The sequence below is a fragment of the Dermacentor variabilis genome, chromosome 1 (assembly GCF_050947875.1).
Source record: "Dermacentor variabilis isolate Ectoservices chromosome 1, ASM5094787v1, whole genome shotgun sequence".
NCBI lineage: Eukaryota > Metazoa > Arthropoda > Arachnida > Ixodida > Ixodidae > Dermacentor > Dermacentor variabilis.
In genome coordinates this window covers 176,205,891-176,224,270 of record NC_134568.1, presented here as the reverse complement: position 1 = coordinate 176,224,270, position 18,380 = coordinate 176,205,891, and the positions used below count along the sequence as shown (strand labels likewise).

The 18,380-nt window shown below is 44.4% G+C and overlaps 1 protein-coding gene across 2 annotated transcripts in view; it reads right to left on the bottom strand.

Moving 5' to 3' along the window:
• Polr3D (RNA polymerase III subunit C53) overlaps positions 1 to 17,254 on the bottom strand; it is a 79,480-nt gene extending 62,226 nt beyond the window's left edge. The window contains exons 1-4 of one of the 2 annotated variants that reach the window (XM_075700107.1): positions 17,089 to 17,254; positions 14,906 to 15,020; positions 14,528 to 14,683; positions 9,038 to 9,201 (exon numbers count right to left, since the gene is read on the bottom strand). In XM_075700107.1, the coding sequence (XP_075556222.1) occupies positions 9,038 to 9,201; positions 14,528 to 14,683; positions 14,906 to 15,009 (424 nt within the window). In that variant the 5' untranslated portion in view covers positions 15,010 to 15,020; positions 17,089 to 17,254. The remainder of the gene's footprint in view (positions 1 to 9,037; positions 9,202 to 14,527; positions 14,684 to 14,905; positions 15,021 to 17,088) is intronic. The other variant, XM_075700115.1, reaches the window with a different exon arrangement.
• Between the last annotated feature and the right edge of the window lie 1,126 nt (positions 17,255 to 18,380).

Below are 18,380 nucleotides of genomic sequence, written 5' to 3'. Positions count from 1 at the left end.
GCGTCAGCGGTAGTCAGTGAAGTAAAAAAACAGCAAGACGAGGACTTCGACATTCTCGAGATCACGACATCTAGTCACGAAAGGGATTGGACGGTTAAAGCCCAAGTTCGCAATCGCGAGATAAGCTTTAAAGTGGACACGGGGTCGCAGGCAAGCCTGTTTCCCATGTCAATTTACCGCCAACTGAGGAGAGCTGGAGAGTTGAAGCCAACGAATTCGGTGCTGAGGGCGTATAACGGCGGTACTATAGCGTGCTATGGAACGTCTACGCAGGAAGTAAGGCTTCTTAATACTTCTGCTACGGTCACATTTTTTTGTTGTGAAAATCGGCCGTCAGGCCATACTCGGGCTAGAAGCTAGTGAGGCTTTGGGGCTGGTCCAGCGTAAAGTAGGCGCTGTAGACAAGATTTCCAACGACGGACTTCTCAAGAAATTCAGGCATGTCTTCGAGGGCCTAGGTTGTTTGCAGCAGGCATACAGCATGGTCCTGCAACCTGAAGCGATGCCAGTCGTGCAACCAGCTCGACGAGTTCCTTTGGCACTGGAAGAGCCTCTAAAGAAGGAACTTGAAAGAATGGTGCGTGCTGGCATAATTGTTAAAGTGAAAGAGCCTACCGAGTGGGCCAGTCCTTTAGTTCTGGCAAAAAAGAAAGATGGCACGCTACGGGTGTGCATGGACCCCAGAGCTGTTAACAAGTACATAAAGCGGCAGCATTTCCCGCTTCCTAGGCGCGAAGATTTGGAAGCCCGTTTAACCAATGCCGCGTACTTCAGCTGTCTTGACGCGAACTCCGGCTATCATCAGATGCCGCTTGACGAGCGCACATCTAAGATCTGCACTTTCTCTTCACCATTTGGGAGATACAGTTTTCTGCGTCTGCCCTTCGGCATTTCGTCCACACCGGAGGTACTTCAACAAACTATGAGTCAAGTATTCGAGGGCCTACCTGGTGTGCTGGTATACACTGACGACATTTTAGTTTGGGGTTCCATTAAAAAAGAACACAATGAACGGTTGATGGAAATGCTTAAGGCTGCCGAGAAAGCAGGATTGACTTTCAACGCGCAGAAATGGAAGTTCGGTGTGAAATCAGTCAAATTCCTTGGTGACGTCATAAGCCGAACGGGCATATCGCCTGACCCAAAGCTTATCGAAAGCTTGGCGAACATGCCGACACCAACGTCCAAGACTGACGTCCAGCGGATGCTGGGAGTGCTGAACTATTTCAGCAAATTCGTGCCACGGTTGTCCGAGCGAACGACGCTTTTATGAGAGCTTATCAAGTCCCGCACAGAGTTCCAATGGACAGCAAACCACGCGAAAGAGTGGCAAATCTTAACGCAAGTTTTGACTACCGCCCCCCTGCTTGCAATCTGATCCGCAACGAGAATCTAAGATAATGTGCGACGCATCAAAGGAAGGTGTCGGTGCAGCATTATTGCAAGGCTACAATGGTGAATGGCGACCGGTAGCGTATACATCTCGTGTATTAACCAGAGTCGAGCAAAGCTATGCACAAATTGAAAAGGAGGCACTCGGAATTTGTTTTGGCTGTGAAAGGTTTCACGAGTTTGTGTACGGAAGAAAAGTGCTTATCGAAACAGACCACAAGCCGCTTATAGCGATCGCGCAAAAGGAAATCGCCGACATGCCACCGCGAGTGCAAAGATTCTTCTTGCGGCTACTAAAATACAACTTTGTCTTGCAGTACATTCCCGGGAAACAGCTGGTTCTCGCTGACATGTTGTCACGCTCAACGGCTGACCAGGGCAAAGATCGAGTTGGCACTACTTCTGGTACCGCAGACGACGTGGAGATCCATGCGGTGCAGTCCTTGGGCTACATGGTCACTTCCGAAACGCAGCGGTTACTGCAGCAAGAAACGTCTCGTGACGTATACCTACATACCGTGAGGAAGAGCTTAACAAGCGGGCAGCCGGTGAACGGGGCTGTCAGTCGTTAATGGAATAGTGCTGAAGTGCTCGAAAGTTGTAATACCGAAGAGTATGCGACAAACCATCCTGAACAGAATACATGCTGGCCACCTCGGATTGCAAAAGTGCAAAGAGAGGGCCCGAACTCTTGTATTTTGGCCCGGTCTGAACGGCAAAATCGCTGCGCTAGTAGAAAGCTGCGCAACCTGCCGAAAGTACGCGTACAGGCAACCACATGAACCACTTCTAATGAGGCCAGTTCCAAACTGTGCTCGGTATAGGGTCGGCGTAGATATCTTTTCTTATGCTGGAAATTCGTACGTGGTTGCTTACGACGCCTTTTCAAATTTCCCTGAGGTTGAGAAACTTGACGACACAACTGCAGCAACTACGATCGCAGCCCTTAGCGCCATGTTCGCCAGGTACGGCGTACCTGTAGAAGTTTGCACAGATAACAGACCCCAGTTTTCAAGCCATGAATTTGCCAGATTTGCCAAAACATACGACTTCAACCATGTAACCTCCAGCCCCCATTATCCGCAGTCGAACGGCTTGGCTGAGAAAGGTGTCCAAATCGTAAAGCGCATCCTGAAAAAGACTCGAGAGGCGAGGGAGGACTTCTGGCTGGGTTTACTAGCTCAACACCACTGGAAGATGGGCATTCTCCGGGTGAGCTTCTGCAAAGAAGGAGACTTCGTTCTAACCTTCCTGACTTCGGTAGGGTGTCCCGGACCCCTGTGAGGAAGCACCACCAAGCCAAGGCCGGGAAGCCTTTGCCAATACTGCGCAGAGGCACGAAGGTGAGGCTTCAGGATGCGACTGCGTGGTCCCCAAAAGCGAAGGTCGTTGGTGAAACTGCTCCACGTTCCTATTTGGTACGAACGCAAGATCACCGTGTTCTGCGGTGCAACCGCCGACATCTACTTAGGACGGGTGAACAGTATAGCGGTGAAAGTGATGACAACTGCGAGGAGATTCCACCTTGTGAAAGCTCCCATGCGCTGGCGCCTGCAGCACCAGCTGAACCAACAGTGCAAGCCTCCGAGGCGTCATCTCTAGAAACAGCCGTAGGATCAATGCTACCAGCAAGTGACGGCGATCCTTCGCCTGGCATCCAACCGACGCATGCTACTAGAAGGTCGACGTGTCGTCCGGCCTCCCCAGAAGCTTCATTATGATGAACATTTTCAGCAAGTGTCATAAGTTTTGGCAAATGTGTATATGCATCTAAGTTTAGGAGAGCATGTTGTTGGGCGAGTCGGTCGTACATACTTAAAGAAGGGAACTGCGCTAAAAAAGACACGGACGAGCGCCCGTCCATGTCCTTGCTCGTCCGTGTCTTTTTTAGCGCAGTTCCCTTCTTTAAGTATGCATCTAAGTCTCTCTTTTGTTTGTTGCCCGAGGAAGGATGTATCGGACACGTGTACTGATTATATCAGCGCAGTGCGTACAGCGCGCTGCATTCATGTCTTTATAAGCCATGCTCTCAATAAACCTTCGTTCTTTCCTGCACTGACCATGCTGCTGTAAGCGTCGTCTCCCTTGGCACGTTACAAGGGGAAAGCTATGGATGCAAAGTCCGCACAAGTGAGAGCACTTCTGGAACAAGTCCCGACATTTAATCCATGTTAGGTTAGGCTGGGAAAGAGAAAACAATCGCCTTATTAGCAACAGTCAAATAAGACAGAACACACCACTAAGTGAAAAAATTTACTTATTTTGCGGCTTTTTCCTTCCGCGTCTGTGCAAATGCGAAACCATCACATGTGGAAGCTGCATTGATTCAGTCTCTGCTTCGAGCAACCAAAAGCACCGTCAATGCTGCCGGACTACTTGGCACGATAACACATGTACCGCCACCACGCGCCCATAGATTTCCCTTCATAGCCACAGAAAGTTGTCCGCGAGTATAATGAACTTTTTTTTCGTCCACAACGAACGTTTACTGATAATTTCGCACCAATGAGGCCAAAATCTGGCAGTGCATGACGCTGCTAGTAATTTGTCTGATGGAGCTATTCAAAAGTTCCACATGCCGCTGGCCACCTGACAGTCGTGCTGCCCGAGTCAGCAGCCTACCGCCTATCACCTTGCACTGCCCTTTACCAAAACCACAAACTCACACACATTCCTGTGCGGTGTACACAGCACACTGTGCATTGGTTGAAAGATGTGCACTATGCCATAATAAAATACGGATAGTAGAGCTCATGGTTCGTGGTATGTGCTTCGGTACATGCTGCTCCGTCTAACCGCTGTTGCGATTAACTGCTGCACACAGTGCAGTCAAGGGATTTTCTGCATTATGGGGCCATATTTCATAATGATCCAATTTCATCGTCTGTTGTTTTCATCCTTTATCATTAATTCGGGAGAAGCCCAGGATCTGGCACTTGGCACTACAAATGACAAGACTGGACGATGAAATGTATCGTTATATACTGTACAGCCTTTGCTCATGCTCTCTGTGCATCTATCGTGCAGCTTATCAGCATTTCATGATCGTGCCCGCACAGCGCTGCAAACATCCGATTTTGTGCTATGCCTATCGCTGGACACAGCATGAAGACATGCTCTTTTGTTGCTTAATGATGATGATGATGTGTGGTGTTTTGTGGCGCAAGGGCCAGGTTTGGCCAAAGAGCGCCATGACAAGTGGTAGTGTTAACGATGTATTATGGAAGATGTGACTTGGCTGTAAAGTGGCCTAAAAATAGTCGCTGTAAAGTGCGTAAAAACTACGTGCTATAAAATTATGGCGATGACTAAGGACGAATACTATGTACATTAAAATCCATCGTAGAAGAATGATGCAAAATATAAAATATATAAGATGGTAAAATTACTTGGGGCACTGCTGCCTCGCCAGAGCCCTTGAAGCACAAGGGCCTAGAGGCACGTGCATTACTAAAGAGCTATCACAGCGGCATCCTCTGAAGAGAGGATCCGCTACGAACATGTAGGGCTAAAAACATGCAGGACAACATCTTTCAGGAAACTTAGGACTGCGTTGGTGTCAAATAAAGGTTCTGGGCCGAGTAGCATTACGGGATGTAGGGGGATGTGCTGCCGGTATGCTAAAGGAAAATGCCTCTTTCTCTCAGATTCGGCTTCCCGACACTCCAGGAGGACGTGGAGTACGGTCAGCCTCTCCCCGCATCTACCACAGGTTGGAGGCTCACTTCCGGTGAGTAGAAAATTATGGGTGCCAAACGTGTGTCCTATTCTGAGATGACAGAATAGGACATCTGTTCGGCGCGATTTTGTAGTAGAGGGCCAGAATCCTAACTGTGGTTTTATCAGGTGGAGCTTATTATCCGTTTCCGCGTCCCACATGCGTTGCCAGTGGTCTCGCAATCTCCTTCGCAAGAAAGGCCTCAGATATGTGACAGGCACCGCAGCGGTAGGGTTAACAGCTTGCGATGCGATTGACGTGGCCATCTCGTCCGCCAGAACGTTACCTTCGATTCACCTATGGCCAGGGACCCAGCATATTATGATATTCTGGTTAGATCTGTACGCTTTACACAAGACGGAATATAGTTCATTAAGTACTGGATTTTTGTGTGTATAGAGTGACATCAGGGCCTTCACGACACTTAGGGAGTCTGTGTATATCGCTGACTTTTGGAGGTTTGATTTTGTTATATGCTTCACGGCAGACAGTAATGCGTAGGCCTCGGCCGTAAATATACTTATTTCCGTGTGTAATACATCGGATTCTGAGAAGGATGGGCCGACGGCAGCATGCGACACCCCGGCATTGGACTTCGAAGCATCTGTGTAGAACTCTGCGCAGGAGTGCTTGTGCTGGAGTTCTAGGAAATGAGTTCGTATTTCGATCTCTGGTGCGTGTTTTGTTATTTCTAAAAAGGATATGTCACATTCTATGACCTGCCACTCCCAAGGCGGTAACAACTTGGTTGGGTGCATTAGGCGAAGCTCGGGGAGTGGGACATGTATCTCATCACTAAGCTCCCTCACTCGAAGCGAGAAAGGCTTTCTTACAGAAGGACGATTATGGAATAGTGTAGTGCAGGTCATATCGTTAACAGTGTTAAAAAATGGATGTTGATGATTGGAGTGTATTTTTAGGAAATATGTAAGGCTGATGTAAGTTCTCTGTAGATGGAGCAACCATTCATTTGATTCCGCGTATAAGCTTTCAATTGGGCTTGTTCTGAAAGCACCAGTGGCTAAGCGGATACCTAGATGGTGGATAGGATCTAGGATCTTTAGTGCGCTCGGAGCGGCAGAGTTATATACGACGGCACCATAGTCCAATCGTGATCGAATTAGGCTCTTATAAACATTCATCAGACACTTCCTGTTGCTACCCCATGTTGAGTGGGATAGAATTTTAAGTAGGTTCATTTTCCTTAGACATTTTTCTTTAAGATATTTAATGTGCTGTATAAAAGTAAGCTTGGAGTCTAGTATAATACCTAAAAATTTGTGTTCTTTGTTTATGGGTATTTGATGTCCACACAGTTGAACACACGGATCTGGAACCAGGCCTCTCTTTCTAGTAAAAAGAACACAAGTGCTTTTGTGGGGGTTGATCTTAAATCCGTTTTCATCAGCCCACTTGGAAACCTTGTTCAGGCCCTGCTGTACCTGTCTCTCGCATACTGCGAGGTTGCAGGATTTAAAGCCTATTTGTATATCGTCGACGTATACGGAATAAAAAATGGCCAGTGGCAGTGAAGCACGTAGTGTGTTCATCTTAACAATAAAAAGAGTGCAGCTGAGCACACCTCCCTGGGGTACACCAGTTTCCTGCGTAAAAGGACGTGACAGTGCATTACCGACTTTTACTCGGAAGGTACGATTGGACAAACAGCTTTCTATTAGGGCGAGCATATTGCCACGGATGCCCATTCCCGACAAGTCTCTCAAGATTCCGTAGCGCCACGTTGTGTCGTACGCCTTCTCCATATCTAGGAACACGGATAGGAAATATTGCTTATGTAGAAAGGCGTCGCGAATGTTTCCCTCAATGCGCACAAGGTGATCAATTGTGGACCGCCCTTCCCTGAAGCCACACTGAAAGGGATCAAGCATTTGGTTTAATTCCAGGAAATGTATGAGTCGCCGATTAACCATTTTCTCAAACAGCTTACAAATGCAACTTGTGAGGGCTATCGGGCGGTAACTTGACGCCAACGAAGGATCTTTACCTTGCTTCAGAATGGGAATCACAATCGCTTCTCTCCATGCAAGTGGAAGATATCCAGCAGCCCAAATAGTGTTAAAAAGTGCAAGTAAAGTCAGTTGTGTATCAGTGTGTACGTTCTTAATTATGTCGTACATAATTCTGTCAGGTCCTGGTGCAGAGCTCTTGCATGTGATCAAGGCAGCTCTTAGCTCGGCAACGCTAAAGGGACGGTTGTAAGGCTCATTCTCTCTACCTTTTCTTGTTAATGGCTTACGTTCTTCTGTTTCTTTGTATTTGAGAAAGGATTGTGTATAATTTGTTGGACTTGACACGCTCTCAAAATATTCCCCAAGTGAGTCTGCCTGGTCTTGCAGTGTATCTCCCTGTGTGTTTATCAGGGGGAGTGAATGTGTTTGCCGCCCTCTAATCCTATTTACTCTGTTCCAGGCTTTGGCCTCATCCCTGAACGAGTTAATACTTGATGAAAACTTGTGCCAGCTTTCTCTTCTGGCCTGTCGGCGGGTTCGCCTGCCTTGGGACTTTATTTTTTTAAAGTTCATAAGATTCTCTGCAGTGGGAGAAGCGCGTAGCAACCCCCACGCCTTGTTCTGATTCTTACGGGCGATCCTACATTCGCTGTTCCACCACGGCACACGTCGTTTGCATGCCAGACCACTCACTTCGGATATGCATTTTGATGTGGCATCTATTATGAATGATGTAAGATATTCCACAGCCGCATCAATTTCTAAAGAAGACATGTCGGCCCATGAGATGTTAGTGAGAGTTCGAAATTTCTCCCAGTCGGCTATATCTATCTTCCACCTAGGAGCTCGTGGAGGAAGTTCATTTTCTTTAGATGTTCTTAGCAATACGGGGAAGTGATCGCTCCCGTAAGGATTTCTCGTAACTTCCCATTCGAGTTCGAGCAGTAAAGAGGCGGAAACTATACTAAGATCTATTGACGAAAAGGTTCTGTTCGCAAGAGAGTAATATGTGGGTTCTTTCTTATTTAGAAGGCACGCTCCAGAAGAGAAAAGGAACTGTTCAACGAGACGACCTCGCACATCGACACGAGAGTCTCCCCACAAGGTGCTGTGTGCATTGAAATCGCCAAGAACAACATAAGGTTCTGGCAATTCATCTATGAAGGACTGAAATTCATGTTTGCTTAGTTTGTAGTGTGGAGGTATATAAATCGAGCAAATAGTGATAAGTTTGTTTAGCAAAACTATTCGAACCGCCACTGCTTCAAGGGCTGTTCGTAGCTGTAAATGTTGACATGCTATGCTCTTTTGGATTACAATTGCAACACCTCCCGATGATGCGATTGCATCATCGCGATCTTTGCGAAAAGTAACATACTGTCGGAGAAAGTTTGTGTGTTGTGTTTTTAGGTGTGTTTCCTGTAGACACAGCACTTTTGGATTGTGTTGCTTAAAAGCCACTATACTCAAGCGTCTGCTTGAGTATAGCGATGAGTGTCGCACAAAATCGGAGGCCTGCAGTACTGCGTCAGCATGTCCGCAAAATGCTGTAAGAGCTGTTACACCGCCGTTTGAGTGAACACGATGACAGCAAAGATGCATAAGCATTCACAGCTGCATTAGAGGACGCAGTCATTATGTTCATGAAAACGGGGTAGAAAACAATTTTTCGGAGTCATTCAGCAGTGCATTGTGGGCTTTAGCATTGACTTACTGGTTAGCAACTGCCCTAGCACCTACCTCTGCTGAAAATATCCGTCACGACAATGGACAACCTTTGTAACAAAGTAATGCATATAACAAAGTTATCTCAGCAACTTCTTCAACTTCCTTAGTAAGGTTGTACTATACACATTTCCTGGATGCAAAAGTGCAAAAAAACAAAAAAGAATCTATCAGATATTTTTTAAGGTGGATTAAAATGTATCAGACTATAAGAGCACCTGAACACACTCACCACTTGTCTTTGTGCTTTCCACACCCTGAGAAAATGTGGCTCCTTGTGTCTGGATGAAACGGGCTCCTCGATCCGGGTGGTGGCCCCCTCTGCCCCGCCGTGAGCCTCGCCCTCCATGGTTGAAGGATCCACGACTGCCTTCATAACCTTTGCCCCTTCCAAACCTGTGAAAATTCAAAATTCTCAAACAAGTGTCTTTCCTCACTGCCAAGCACAAGGTCGCAGGATCAAATCCAGCCACGGCGGCAGCATTTCTATGGGGGCGATAATGCATAAGCACCCATGTACTTAGATTCAAGTGCACATTAAAGAACCCCAGACGGTCGAAATTAATTCGGAGCCCCCCACTACAGCATGCCTCATTATCGGATTGTGGTTTTGGTAAGTAAAACCCATAATTTAATTTTTAAATGTAAGTGCCATTCTTTTTTTCACAAACTTGAAATACGTATGATTATATAGTGCCCTATATTTACCTTTCGAACAATAGACCAGTTACATAATAAAACTACCTATTTCTACTACATGCTACTAGTTTCCACTGCTCTTTTTTTTTTATCATGACCCATGCCATCAGTGCTACCAAACTGTGTTTTTCATGTCAAACATGTCTTCTGAGGGATGCCCTGAGAGCAGTAAAAAAAGTTTGTGTAAGTTCGTGCATGAAAACAAGCTGAGATGAGAGCCTGCTCAACAAGAAGTTGCAGAAAAGAATTTGAGATAAGTAGGACACAGAAACAAGCATGTTGCAAAGCCTCAATCAAGCTGCAGAGCTACTACACCTTTTACTGACAGCAAAATTTCAACTTCAAACATGCAGTAATTGAGATGGACAGCCAAACTGCAGAAGATGCTGAAGTGCAAAAGGAAATGAGGCACTTTGCACAATACAATGCAAACAACCGGGAATCGTCGTACATTGGCCAAACACCTTTCTCCAAATAATATAAAAAGCTAGTCGGAATGACTATCAGAAAAATGAATGCCGCAAATACAGATGTCTGGAGATGGCACAAGTTCACAGCACACAGACAAATTTGACTTTGCAAAAGCAAACATACTAACAGTTTCAATAGGCAGGAAGTGTGTGCTGTATGCATGGAACAAAACGCAACAGGGAGACTTTAAAGTGGAACACTCCATTTGTGCAATTACTCAAGAGTGCCATGTCATGCCGCTATGAAACTGGTCATTGAGGTGATATGCACCCTTACCAAAATCTACGAGCCAAAATTATGCCAATTTCACACAAACTGGAGACATTAAAAACAAAAGTATGAATGTGCATTAACTGCCTCAACCCTTTCAGATGCCACTTTATCCCGTTGATTGAAAACTTGCTTTCACCACCATCTCTTGCATCTTCAGAATCATAGAAAGTGTACAGCTGCAGAAAAGATTAAGAATTTAATTGTTTAGCGAGTTTTGTCAAGTTTACAAAATTTCGACTCCATGCATAAACTCACTACAGGAACACAAAAGATGAGAACATATACCATATTGTGTTTTGCAAAGCTTGAAAGGCACTTATCCAGCCACTTGAAAATTATTCCTGGTGCATGACATTGTGAAAAACAATGAATGAAGTGAACCCGCTACATACAACATACTGGCACAGAGTAAAAACACCTAGCTGTCTACCTTCCCACTCATTTTGCTAAAACATTCTGCACGTTTTTCAAAATTGCAGCACAGTTCCAATAATAAGTGTTTCAAGATGTATGGAACACATTTTAAATACCATTACTTTCATCAGTGCTTTTGCTATTGATGCACTCTCCAGCTGTGCACAATTATGTAGACAGTGTCTCAAAGGGTTAAATTAGTACGTTCTATATCATGAGCATTGTACACTTTCCCACTGAAGCTGTCAGAATGGGTAAATAGCAAGAAAGTTCGAATACTTTGCAGGCCACTTTGGAGTTGAAAGCGTAGGCCTCAAACTTAAGTGCAGCACACACCCCTCCATTTGCAGGCTACATGACTAAGCACCCACGTATACGAACAATTGTTCAAGGCAGAAAAAAAAAGCCTTATCCAATTACCCTGTCGGGATCCCACAAGCTCTTTTAGTAATGCACAACAGTTGACAGAAATGCATAGCATTAAAAGCAACAATCATGTATTTATTTTCAGACATTACATTCACAGCAAACTAAAGATGACACCACACCACAAATAAGAGCACATTGATTGCACTAATACAATAGAACCTTATTGGAACATTATCTGAACTTATACCAATTTGCAGTAGCATGATAATAATAAACTATGAAAAGAGTTCTGTATACGGTACTGATCTTCCATTTGATTCAATGGGTACCACAAGGTTCTGTACTTGGTCCTTTGTTATTTTTAATTTATATTAACAGTATTGCTTCTAACGTCGATCACTCTGTTACAGTGAAATTACTCGTCGACGACAATGTGATGTACAGTGTTGTTAACAGCTCCTCTTGTCAAACACTACTGAACAATAGCCTCTGTAAACGTGCGGACTGGTGCAAACGAAACAGCATGCAAATCAATTTTGATAAAACAGTTGCTACGGCAATAACCACAAAGAAAATGCCACTGTCTCACATGTATCACATTGCTAACAAAAGTATTCAGTCAGTAACGTCTGTCAAATATACAGGACTACCTATCACAAGAAACTTAAAACGGGATAAGCATTTGAAGAACGTTTGCACAACAGCATTTAATAAACTTTGCTTTGTGCACAGAAAATCAAAATATTCACCGTCAAGTGTTAAGCTCGAGGCATACCACACTGTAGTCCTTAAGTACGCTTCCACAGTGTGGGACCCACACTACGTTAAAGATATTGCACAAGTAGAACGAATTCTGCACCTCGTTGCTAGATTTACTGTATCTGACTATCGATCTGCTTCATCTGTTACCTATATGCTGCAGCGACTGAATCTGGAGCCCCTCCGTGTCTGCTGAAAGATCACGAAGACTCAAAATGCTTTATTTGATCTATCAGAACAGAATTGGTCTGCCACACAAAACTTATTCTTCCCGTGCACAACACAGGTCATCTAGAATTAATCCCTCGGATGTTATCCACCCGTACTTTGTGAGGACGAAGATGTTTAAGAAGTCTTTTTTCTTGCTCACAATTGAAGAGTGGAATTGTCTGCCAGCGTCTCTTGTTGATTGTACAAATGCAAATGCCTTTGTGAATTCTTTGCCATTGAACTTGATGCAAAAAGAAAAAAAAGAAAACCTATCGTGCTTGGGCAGCACTGCTGCCTGCAGTGTTTTGAAATAAAATAAGTAAATAAATAAATATCACATCCCCAACAACTACATCTAAAATAATTGCAATGCAAATATGTTATTTACTACACTGCTGTGCCACTTAATTCAGTTCACTGCTCAGGTAACCACTGCCAGCATGCTTGTGCTCATAGCAGTGCATATTGCCACCCACCCGTGTGCTGCCGAGTAGCAGCAATATAGGTGGAAGGGAGCTGGCAGAAACAGATTGAAACCGTATCGGTAGGTGACATACTTCACAAATGCCATCATCACACTAGATCTTTTGTGCACTGCACAGCACACTGAATACTTACAGTCACAAAGCACTCAGCTGTTGGACAGAAACGGTGTGCTGCCAGATAATAAAGAAGAGACAGGAGATATGATGTTCTTACTGCATGAACTCTTATTTTATTGTGAAAAAATTAGACAGGCCTTTGTTTAGGCTATATATGCCAAAACAAGCTTCAATTTTCAAAATAAACGCATAGTTGCAATTTTATATGCAAAAGTAGAGTATCAGATATGATACACCATGCAGTTAGTGATACATTTGGTTGCCATGCAGAAAGGCACTCGAATTACACAAAACCTGCAAAAAATATCTGGACCATTGAAAAGAACTTGAAACCTTTTTGTAAAAAATAGGACATACTTTCTGCAGTTCCAGTTAGTACAAGTTTCTTGAAACTTCATGACATCATACTTGATTGACTAATAGGTAGGCCCAATAACTAGGCCAGAACGTTTGGAGTACTTCCTTTTGTGTGAATTTTTGTTTTAAAATGTCATAGAAACATGCGCTTTTTGATTGCACCACAGCAATGATGGTGTGCATACTTCTCCAGAGGACATTTAATGTGCAAGGGTTTCTGGGAGCCTGAAGGAGCAGAGGGGTCTTTGCGCATTTGGCGATTATCGCCACTATCTTTGTTAAAAGACTGATCCAAGCCAGAAGAATGCGTTCTTCCTCTTCCTTCAAAAGTTTTTGTTTCTGCTGTCAACTCATAGCACACGGCCGGCCCCATGCTATGTTTATTGTAACACTGCAGCATTTTCATTTTCTGACATATTCGTGACAATACTGGTGCTAAGAGACAGTACAGCATGTAAAAACATATTCTGCCATCAAATTGTTCTCTCGCAAGGAAAGAAATATCTGCTCTCTGCCACAAAACAACCCATAACTGCATGCTATATAATATCATGATCATCAGCCTATATTCATGTCCCCTGCAGGTCGAAGGCCTCTTTAAACAATCTCCAATTACGCCTGTCTAGCGCCTGCAAATTTCCTTTTCATCACCCCACCTAATTTTCTGCCATCCTTGACTGCACTTCCCTTCCCTATACATCATATATGATGCAGCAATTTACGCTTGTGTCACAAAACAACCTGAATGTCTTTCTTGTTCAAAACATTACAGTAGGCTGATAAACAGCGAACAAACACCCTAGCAATTTTTGTCTGCTGATTTCAAGTGTAAAACGGCTGAATATAGCCTCTATATTTACTAATTTTTCTTGTGTTGTGTAATGAGCTGCTGTCAAAATCTTCAAGAATAGCTCAAACTACTTCCACCACCAAATCAGCCCTTCATTATACGTCCCTCCACATTCAAAATAAGTAAAGCCCCATCCTCTGCTGTCGCTTTTCCTGAAATGCAGGGGAGGTCCCTCTCATCTTCACTCCCCTCTTATCCCATCCAGTGCTGACAGACTCATCAGCTTCCAGTTGCACAGCCATAGTGCATGTGCATGCATCAGTGGTGTGTAGCACCACAAGAACACATAAGGTTTCCCTGTGAGGTACATAGTCCCCAGCTTCACGTTTCAAGCCACACTGTACTTGGTATTTGTTTTGAACTGGTTGCATTTAAAGGTGATGTAATTATTTATTGTTTGTGCTCTCAAGGAAATAAGGCTTTGTAGGGTCGACAACTATCCAATTAAAAAAAAAGGGACAAGAATCTTGTGCCAGTACTTGTTTACGTTCCAATCGATTTGCTATTTTCAGAGCTGTTCTATACCTCAGCACCTAAGCAGCAGAGAATACATGCGTTGAAGATAACGAAGCTAGGTGAAGCCTAGCAGGGTTCCAGGAAATGGCTGTAGTTGTAATTCTCCATTTGGTAAAGAGGAAAACTTTTTCATTTCTTATCTAACAGAACAATTTGTATGAACAACACCTTAACACCATAAATGGTAGTGAAAAATACTCACCCTTCATCATCTCTACCCGAAGTGGCTTTTCTAGGTGCATCAACCTTAGGAGCAAAGGTTCTCTTCTGTCCAGGGCTTCCAGATAATGTTAAGTCTCTGGGTCCTCTCAGGGAAGGTAACCTGGAGGTAATAAAACAGCCCTCCTGCTTTGGCTTTCTGCAGCATGAACAAAAGCACAAAGATAAGTACAAAAGTTCAGTTCTTGCATACTATATGCAAGCAAGGCAAACAAATGAAATCTGTTTAAAATTGGCAAAGTTCAATAGACATTCAATCATACCAATTTCTTGCCACCTGCATATTACAGCAATAATAACGCATGTGCATGCACTGTCAGGTACTGGCTTCAAAGCCAGTACAGAAACTGTAAATAGCTACCGTGTCCCAGGGAGCAGGGGCGTCCCACTTCTACCAAGGACACCACGTGGGAGAGGAGGACTTGGAGCAGCCTTTGAGGGAGACCCGTTGGGAGTGCTACTCATTGCAGGCCCACCTGGGAGAAAAATGTTATACACAAATTCTAAGCAGAGTAAAGCCAAGTCAATGGTGACTCACATTTCACATAACTTGTATATCCAAGCCAAGTTCAGTGATGAAAATTGAAACTAGTGTGCTTGTGTGTAAATGGCAGGAGCAGCTCCTCAAAAGCTTTTCACCACAACAGATTACTCTTTAAAATATTTCACTGATGAATAAGCTTAAAAGGCAAAAATAAATGAACAAGCAGTCTGCATGGAGATGGCAAAGCCCCCATACGCAGTCTACTGCAAGTTTCCATAGCATCGTAATGGAGTGCGAAAGTAATCTTATTTCTTAAAACACCAAGGACAAGAATATGACTGTCTCATTAATGGCATTTTTATTAACAGAAAGCAAAGGACAAATACCTCAGCCCAGCTTTAGGAGGTTGCTATGTTTGCCATAAATATTTTGGTGTAAATAGGAGTTCATTATCTGCAAACGGGATATTAAGCATAAAGTGACTCCTATGGCAGCATACAGTTAAGAAATGGTGTTTGCCATGCTACTTGTCCCAATCATTTCAGGTTTGTAAATGTTAAGGATGATGAATTGTTAAATTAAATTGTGAGGCTTAACACCCTGAAACAGCACAGTGGGTTGTGAGGGACACTGTAGTGGAGGGCTACAGATTAATTTTGACCACCTGGGGCTTCTAAACGTGCACCCAAAGTGTAGTACACGACCATTTTTTTCATTCCGCCCACATCAGAATGTGGCCACCAACTACAGGGAATCGAACCCTAAGTCTCACACTCAGCAGCACAATGCCATAGCCCCTGAGCCACCCTGGAAGGTGTGAATTATTACATTCCAGTGGTTTTACACCGGTCAGCATTGAAACAATACAAGCAAGCAAAAAAAGAAAAGAAAGAAACAATCTTCAACACACCAAGAAACTAGTGAGGAGAGCTTTATTCAACAGCTGATAAAGTTGTCAGTCTTGCTTTCTCTACCACCCTGAGCACCACACATTGACAGTGACCCATGCTGGCATTACAGAACAATGCCTTTCTGTTCGAAACACAATGTGCAAGAAGTCGTCAGTATTGCCCTCACGACCATCCTGAACACCACACACCCAATCTGGTGTCACTGAACAATACCTTTCTGTTCGAAACACAATGTGCAAGATTATCACAAAACAAGCAGACATGTCCTTCAATATTTGTATAGTGTGCTGCAATTAACATGTTGTGAAATTCCCATCACAACATTGAATGAACTGCATAGAACTTTTCAATGAAATGTACGACAAGATAATTTTGTGGCAGTTCTTGATTATATTTTGTTTGGAATGCCTGGTTCTCTATTTATGCTTCCTTCTAAAGGTTGGTTAATTACAGTCTCCAAAAAGCTCTTCCACAACATCATGAGATGAACAAAACAGTTCATGGTCTTTAACAGATATGAAGTCAGCAAGTTGACGCAAAAAACGGACACAAGAAGGAAGACTAGACAGGACAAGCGCTAAGTCAAGTATTAATTCTTACAAACTCGCCCAAATTTCAGTTCTTGTAGCAATTGACACCCGCCTAACTTAAGTTAGGCGGGTATCTCAAGGACTTTGTGCAAGAATGCAACAGCTGCAGAGTTAATCACGACTGTGCTTATGCCCCCAGTTTCAATCAACGAATAAAAAATTATGTACTTATAACCAAGCCCAATCAGAAAAGTGTCGAGGGGTCACTGTCATCTGCTTTTAACAGTATGCACAAATTATGCTATGTTTACTCACTTCACCGCGGCTTCATACAAACGCTTGGATGAAACGTGGTCAAAACTGAACATGCCACTCGCGGCCGCATTCAGTGGTTGAGACAAGCAGCACGTAATAAAACAGGAGGCAAAGAAGGCGATAAATACACTTATTTTATGCACAGTGAACCCATACACACGTGTAACGACGAGGAAATGCAGGCTGACCGAGACAGTGGTATTATCACATATTCAAACTATCGGCAAATGCCGGCAAAGCCTCCCGAACGACTTCCGCAACATTATCCAAGCATACCAACTATAACGCGGAGAGAAAAACGTACCTTCCACAGGCAATCGTTGCACCGCGTCGGCCGCGCTGCAGTGAGCTACGTCCCGATCACGGTACCGATACGCCGCGAGCGTTGTCTGAAGGCGCACTAACCGCGTGTCACGCAGGCGTAATGCCGACTACCATGCCGACTACTATCCTACTATTTCGACGGTGGACTGGCGGCCCGGCGGCCGCCTGCGACGTCGCGAGGGCGAGGAGGAGAGACTTGACGCCACTTTGCCTTCTCCCACCCATAGCAGCCCCTGCCCTCCACCATCGGTTCGCTAAGAAACTCTGGTTGTGGCCACTGTGGTTATGGCTAGATGGTGGTAACTACTTTATTGAGATTCTGCTCAGTTATGATCTGGCAGGCCCGGGTCCTAGGATGGCCCCTCACGAGGATCGACCCTTTCGGCCCAAAGTGTACTAGAATACGGTTGAGTGGGACGAACGGCTGGGGCGGCGCATGCTTTGCGGTGAGGCACGCGACGACGAAAAATACTGTGGCGGCGCTGCGCTCGAAGTGGATTGGGCCGTTTAAACGTCGCGCCGTTGGGAACTGCTGGCGATACCATGGCGATACTTCTCGGAAGGGTCATTCGTACTGCTTCGCGCGCTGATATATGCGTTCAGGCCGCTCAAATGGTGTTTATAATTGGATATGACATGTATTTATGCCTTAGCAATAAATTTCTTTCCTTCTCTTCTTTGTTTCATCTTATTATTTTTTTAATGCCACTCGGTGATTGCGCGTGCACTGCGGCCCCAGTGTCACTTTTCATTCTACTATGTTATTGTACGGTTCACTTCGGAGAACAAATATTTGTCTTGTTCTTCAAACAGCCTGTATCTCTCGTGTGCATATTTGCGCATATGGTACACACATCATCAGTAGGACTTGCGAAACACAGAGGGAAAAACATATCTAAGCTTTCTGCTCGCTGCTTCAAACAAATAAAAGACATCTGCCCCATCCGGCGCCTTGTACTCAGATTTACGGGCAGTATTCTTATAGAAAAAAAAAAAAAGAAAACTGCAGCGCAACATCACATTCATGTTTCCGTGTTCCTCGCGTAACACAATGCGGAGTGATTGGTACGGGTTCTTTTATTACGGTCGGACCTCGGGTGCCGAAAATAGTTGTAGGTAGCCATTATACATGCTAACCTTGGGCCCGTAAGCCGCGTGAAATTTTTTATCCAGTCCATGCTTAACAACAACAAAAAAGAAAGAAAAGAAGTAGCCCGGTAGCCTAATTAGTGGCTACATATAGGATATGGCGCTGCGCTGCGGAACTCGAGC